This window comes from Convolutriloba macropyga, chromosome 14 (assembly GCF_964194025.1).
Source record: "Convolutriloba macropyga chromosome 14, txConMacr16.3, whole genome shotgun sequence".
In the NCBI taxonomy this organism is placed as follows: Eukaryota; Metazoa; Xenacoelomorpha; order Acoela; family Convolutidae; genus Convolutriloba; species Convolutriloba macropyga.
Genome location: NC_134481.1, coordinates 5,784,271 through 5,791,195, shown reverse-complemented (window position 1 = coordinate 5,791,195; position 6,925 = coordinate 5,784,271). Strand labels below are relative to the sequence as shown.

General features: G+C 35.6%; 1 protein-coding gene across 1 annotated transcript in view; it reads left to right on the top strand.

The window, feature by feature from the left end:
* The first annotated feature begins 612 nt into the window (after positions 1–612).
* LOC142353258 (zinc finger CCHC domain-containing protein 24-like) overlaps positions 613–6,925 on the top strand; it is a 40,598-nt gene continuing 34,285 nt past the window's right edge. Inside the window, exon 1 of the mRNA XM_075405490.1 lies at positions 613–782. Coding sequence (XP_075261605.1) covers positions 721–782 — 62 coding nt within the window. The 5' untranslated portion in view covers positions 613–720. The remainder of the gene's footprint in view (positions 783–6,925) is intronic.

Sequence of the window (6,925 nt, the reverse complement as noted above, 5' to 3'; positions counted from 1 at the left end):
AATTTTTTTGCGTTTTAATGAGACCTTTGAGATCCATTATATTGTTTTTTCAATTAATGCCTGATAATTTGTGGGAGATTGATGCTATAGTTTCTCAAAACAAGGCATTTGTTGTTCTGCAAGCTCTTGTCTTTAAACTGTCACATTCGTAGTTTGTTCTCCCTTAATCTCATTAATGAAGAATCTAGTTGAATTTGTGACCAATTATTTGAGAAACAATCAAGTTTTAAGCTGTTCTCTAAAACATTTTTGCACTTTGAAACCTCGTTTGTATAAATGATTTCAGATTTTTTGTTTTTTGGCTTTTTATCTCTTTTTTGTCATATTAGTACATATATTAGCTGAGCATATAGTCATTCAAATTGAAAACTTTACATGCCTTTTTCAAATACTTTTTACTTGAAATTGTTTTCTATGTGTTGTTTCATTAGTTGCAACAGTTGCGCAAATTTTTTGATCAATATTACTAAAATTATTCACTCTAAGCAAAATAATTCAAATATAACGTTCAGTTGGTTGAGGCGGTTGTTCAATAATTTGTCATTCCTTCAAGTCGAATTGTATTTTTTCTGAGAAATAGTTGAAGCTAATTCTCAGAAAAATAGACTCACCCTCGAGGAATGATACCCTGTTGTACTAACAAACCAACTTAGCTCAGAAAAGCATATAGTTTATTGAATTATCGTATAACTATTACTTCAGCTTCAACATTTTCTATTTATGAGAAGCGTGGTTTTTGCAGTGCTGCGGACAGCTAGAACATCTGCAATATTATCATACAGGTAATTGTTACTCATAATCTCGATTTCCCGAATACTTTTCCAAAATCTTGAATGGATGGCTATCTTATTGTAAGATTCTGACAGAAAGGATCTTGCAAGAATCTAGCAGAAATCTTGCAATTAACCTTTCCAAATCGAAAGGGGAAATAAAAACCCCAGGATAGTTTTTAACAAAAGCTTGCCTGCAATGTGCGCAGGTATAAGGATTTACCTGCACAGATTTTAGCAGGATACAGGCCGGCGCATAATCATGTGCGCAGTTAATGTAAATAGTTTCACTATGTTGAAACAGAGCTCAGATCTTCCTTGAATTATACTGAACAACCTAACTCCGGGTATAATTTTAAGACAAATTAATTTGTGTATAGACCACCCGGATTAGCGATCATACAACTTTCTTTGATTTTGTGCTATAGTACAAAGAAAGTTGTATGGTTGGTGATCCGGGTGGTCCAGACACAAATTAATTTGTCGTAAAAATATACCCAGGAGTTAGGTTGTTCAGTATAATTACTTAACTGTATAACTACCCGGGTCGAGAAATCAGCGCCGTTTCAGCGCGTTATTTTGTAAGAAGTGCGCTGAATGTGCTAAAATTATGTAAGAAAAGAGCTGAATGCGCTGATTTTTCAAAATTTTCAGCGCAAAAATCTTACATAATTTTGCGCTGAAATGCGCTGAAACTTTGTAAGAAATAAAGTCAAGTTTCAGCGCATTTCTTAAAATTACTTAGTGGATTTAAACGCTTTTTGACAACGTTTTCTCAATTTCGAACCATTTAGTTTTCCTTATATAACGAATAACTTTTTCTTAAAAAATGCTCTGAACAGCTCTGAAAAAATGCAAGAAATGCGCTAAATTTTTAGCGCATTTCTCACATAATATCAGCGCATTTCTTCTTAAACTGTCTATTAATATAAAATTAAATTAAATAGGAAGAAGTTCAGGAATCTTTGGCGCAGTGGATTGGGTGAAGGATGCGGCACCGGAGAGCAGGGTTCGATTATCAGTAATCGCTCTTTTTTGAAAACTCAGCGGTTTTCAGCGCGTTTCTTACAAAGTTTCAGCGCATTTCAGCACATTTCAGCGCATTTCTATGTAAGGTTTTTGCGCTGAACTTTAGGAAAAATCAGCGCATTTCAGCGCGTTTCTTATATAAATTTTCTCGACCCGGGTATGGACAGTGTAACTGTCCATACTTCATTTCTTAGTACAAAGCATATGTAAAATCTTGGAACATTCATAAAATGGATCATTGAATTCATGAATTTAAACGGTAAATATAAGCGCTACAAATAAAACACTGTGGTAAATAAAAGTGCTAGACTAATATTATTTCACTAATGTGATCTTAAATATGTAAATGGAAAAGTTCACAAAAGACTTAAATAAGACTACCAACTTCATTTATAGAGTTCCTCTGATAAACTTTTTGAATTGAGGCTAAGCAGTGTCGGATTTGTCCAGATGAGAGTCGCAAAGGTTATATTGACCAGAATTTTATTTTGGTTAGAATTGAACCTCATCCCCACGAATTAAGTACGACTGAATAAACGAATACTACACGCTTTTTTCACTTAATCGATTATAAATTATAACAGAATATTGTCTGAACTCTTCGAGTGAAACTTAAGCAAATGTACACAGAACCAGCAACAAAACTTAGTAAGTTGAGATAAAGGTCCAGTTAGTTTTCGGGGCATGAAGATCTAAAATTTCGATCCAGGACATCTTACTTTTTAATGGCTTAGGTTTTTTGAATCTTGCATGCAGTCTTGTTCATACTACTTCCAAAAGTCTGCTTGCAAGGTTCTTGCAAGATTTGAAGCATTTTGCAAGAATCTTGCCTACTAACTCCATTGTGCTTGCAACATTCTTGCAAGTTTATTAATCCATCTTGCAAGTTTCTTGAAATATTTTGATTGTCAATTTTTTTTATTGCTTCCGATTTTTTTATTAGTTCACATTCAGATTAGACGACCTCTTAATGAACTTCATTAAGAGCTCGTCTAATCTGAATGCGAACTGATAAAAAAATTGAAAGCAATAAAAAAAATTGACTTGAGTCAGAATTGCGTTATAAGGAAAGTCAAAAATTGTGAATAGATTCCAAATCAATAAATCGGTGATATTGAATTTCACAGATTTATTGATTTGGAGTCTATTCACAATTTTTGATTTTCTTTATAACGCAAATCTGACAATCAAAACGCAATTCTCAAAAAAAAAAGACTATACTCACAATTAAACCAACAAAATATACAAAAATCCTCTGTAATCATGTTTTGCTATGGTACTAAAAAGAGCTACTATTTACGAACGCTCGTAACCTCAATTTTGAACTATAAATACGAGTTAAAAGTAGAATGTCGGCACAAAACTGTTACATCGTTTAATTTTGATCGGTGCTGCTTTTTGTTTCAACAATGCATTAACTTAGCTTGGGGTAACCGTATTCGAAAGTGATCTCTCTATTGGCTGAGTAAGTAGTAACCGAAAGATAGTCGGTTTTCCGAAAACAAATACTTTGGTGTCCTGGGCGAGACTGGATGGTTATCTTGTAAGATCTTACAAGATTCTTGCAAAAATTGTTTATCTTGTAAGATCTTGTAAGACGAATGTTTATCTTGTAAGATTCTTTTAAGAAGAATGGTTATCTTGTAAGATTCTTGTAAGACAAATGTTTATCCTGTAAGATTCTGTCAGAAAATCTGGTAAGATTGTATCAGAATCTTGTAAGATCTTACATGATAACTATTCGGTGTTGTCCCGGGTGTTCAAACGATTCAAAAAGGTTAAAGTAAGATGTATGGATACCTCTTGGTATTTGCTTGTGTAGAAGGTTTTGAATAAAAGCTCAAACAGTTCATGCATTATCTAAATCAATGCATTGAAAAAAGTGCTGCTGTCAACTCTGAAAAACTGAAAACGAAGTTTTAGGGTAAACTTCATTTTATCTTATCAAACTACAGTTTATTTTTTTTTTCAAAACATTTTTCGGCGTTTAATTTCACTGTTCACACCTTCAGTTCATTTGTGTGTTTTTTAAGCTAGCGTTTTCTTCTCTTTTCGAAAAAGATATGAGGAGTTTGTTTGAGAAAAGTCCTCAATAATGTATCAGTACATAATTAAATCAATGTTAATTCGAGTTGCTTTTTCATTGTGCTATTGGACGCTAAAGCTACAATAAGCAAAAAATGCCTAATTGGGTAAAAACTGTGACGTTTTATGGCGTTAAAAAGGCAAAAATATAAATTAAACCCTAATAAAACGCAAATTTTACAATATACCATTGCTGAAAATACACACTCAAGATTTGCGGTTTTTAATCCAGAAAATTTAATTCCTGTAGGCAATAGTCAAATTTTTTGTTTGAACCAATTTTGTTATCAAAACACTTAATTTGGGTGGGGGTTATCGTTCGAATGTGCTAATGAAAAAAATGTTGTTTGTTATTTTGATTTAGATTAAATATGTTAGTTTCCTTTGATTGCGAGTGTTTTGTATGATTGTAATTTGTGTTCTGAGGCTCGTGTCGAAAATCACTTCCGTTCGTTTTCAACAAAAGAAGTCATGTCAGTGACATCCTCGGCCCCAATTGTAAGATCACGAATTGTTGCTGTACTGTATGATATCGGTGTAAAATCAGCAAGATAAGAAGACAAGATAAGGAAGTTTGGGAGGAACTAATGGTATGGGCGACTGAAAGGGAGACAAACGAAATCGAGCAAAAGTATATCCCAAAAATAGTTTGGCGCGCAAAAGGGACTGCAGATATTGTAACAATGATTGACTATTGGTCGCAAAACTTAGACATTTGATGTAAAACTTTGCAATAATGTAACTTGTTGCATCAACTTTTGGAGACGACTTGACTTTTAATTCTATACCTTTTCCTATTGAAAACTAAAGTACACATCTGCTCGTGAGAACGAGAACACAAAATAACTAATTTGTTTATTAAGATTTTGCTTAGCTTGATGACTGGTCTTACTTTCTCGCCATGTGGAGTTCTCAGTTTCACGGAGCGTACTACACCATCTGAACCGGGGTAAATTTCTATAACTTTTGCAAGAGGCCAGAGACCTCGTGGCGTGAAGTCTTCAAGTAGCCAAACCAAATCATTTACCTTGAGGTTTTCAGAGGTTTTGTTCCACTTCGACCTTGTCTGTTGATTAGGGATGTATTCGCGAAGAAATATATTCCAAAAATGCGAGGCTAGTTCTTGAGCAGATTTCCATGACCTGGACACGGTGACCTTTTGCGTTTCGAAAAGACCCGGAGGTTAGTTGACTGACGCTCTTCCGAGTAAAAAGTGATTAGGCGTGAGAGGCAGAGGATCGTTAATTTCACTCGGGACAGTTAGAGGTCTAGAATTCATATTGGATTCAATCTCACATACCACAAAATATCATCTGAAAGGGTTCTTGACCCAATTACTTTGTACAGAGATAACTTGAATATCTGCACTAGGCGTTCCCAACTTCCACCGAAGTGTGGAGCCGCAGGAGGGTTAAACACCCACTCAATTTCAACCTGTATCAGATGCAAATGACTTGCAAAATCATGGGAATTTCTAAGGCTTGCAATACTGGATTGCAAAGAGTTATTTGATCCAACAAAAGATTTTCCGCAATCGGAAAAGAACTTTTTTGGTTTTCCTCTACGGCCTATAAAGCGACGGATGCAATTGATTGTTGAATCTGTTGTCAAGTCGACGGCAACTTCTAGATGGACAGCGCGTATTACTAAGCACGTGAAGAGGAGTATGTATCTAGGCCTATTTCTTCCATGTTCTTTAACTGGAAAGGGTCCTACGAAGTCTAAGCCTGTGGTTTGAAAAACTTGATGATTTTCTCTTGGTAATCTGAACTCTGGAAGGTCAGCCATTTGGGGGACAGCTACTTCTTGTATCATACATCTGCATGGAATGCATCGTCTAACTGTTTGTTTGACTACCGCCCTGCACCTAAGAATCCAATAGAGTTCCATTATTAAACTTTTAGTTTGTTCTGTGCCACAATGCATGTTTGTTTGGTGAAAATGTTTTACCATTAGTCTAACACTCTGATTATTTCCATCTAGGATCAACGGGAAGCGAGCAGTTTCTAGTCTCAATGCTTTAGACAACCGTCCTCGAGCACGCAAGTCCTGGTTATGATCGACGAATGGTGATAATGATACCATTCTACTGGTAGATGATACTGCAATACCTTTTCTTAAGTTCGAAATTTCCGATTTAAAATCTTGATGCTGGGCACGTTTTATTAAGTAAGTGTACGCTTTTGTATAGTGTGCTAGTGACAAAATGGATTCCCTTTTTCTGCATTTATCTGCAAACAAGAAGCAAAGCGCTGCAACTCTAAGTAAACGATTCCAGTTGCTGAAACGCAATATGTCAATCTGGCATTTCAGTTCTTTTTTTGGATCTGCCATTATAATTTTAACATGTTGAGCAGAAAGTAAATCTTGTTTTGGCCACGTGTTTTTATTTTGAGACAAAAGGATGGGCCTAATAGCCAACGTGAGTTGACATTCATCTGGTGACCGTTGTAGCCAAAACAAAACGGTCGTACTATCAGACGAAAAAACTTGTTTATGGATTTCTATTTTCATCTCATCTTTGACAAATTGAGCTAGTTGAGCACCATATACCGCAGCCTGTAATTCCAAATTAGGAATCGTCATCCGTTTTAGTGGCGCAACTCTTGCTTTATCAATCACGAATGCGACTGAGACGGATTCGCCAATGTGTTCAATTCTTAGATAACTGACTGCTGATAATGCTAACTCGGATGCATCTGTGAACGTGTGTAGTTCAATCGATGAAATCGGTATCTCGTTAAACAATTTGCGAGGAAGATGTACATCCTGAAAAGACGAAAGTTCTTTTTTCAGATTCTCGAAATCAGAATTCTCATCGAGCTGTAATGGCTTGTCCCATTTTGGACCGTGGTTCCATGCTGCTTGGAGAACTTTGCGGAATCTTTTTGTAAAGGGGGCGATAATTCCTAAGGGATCAAAGATGGAAGCAACAAAACGAAGTAGTTTACGCTGACTCTTTTTGTCATCGAGTTTGATCTTATGGAACAATTTTTGCTCTATAACAAATTTATCTGCTTCTGGAAACCAGGGCAAACCAA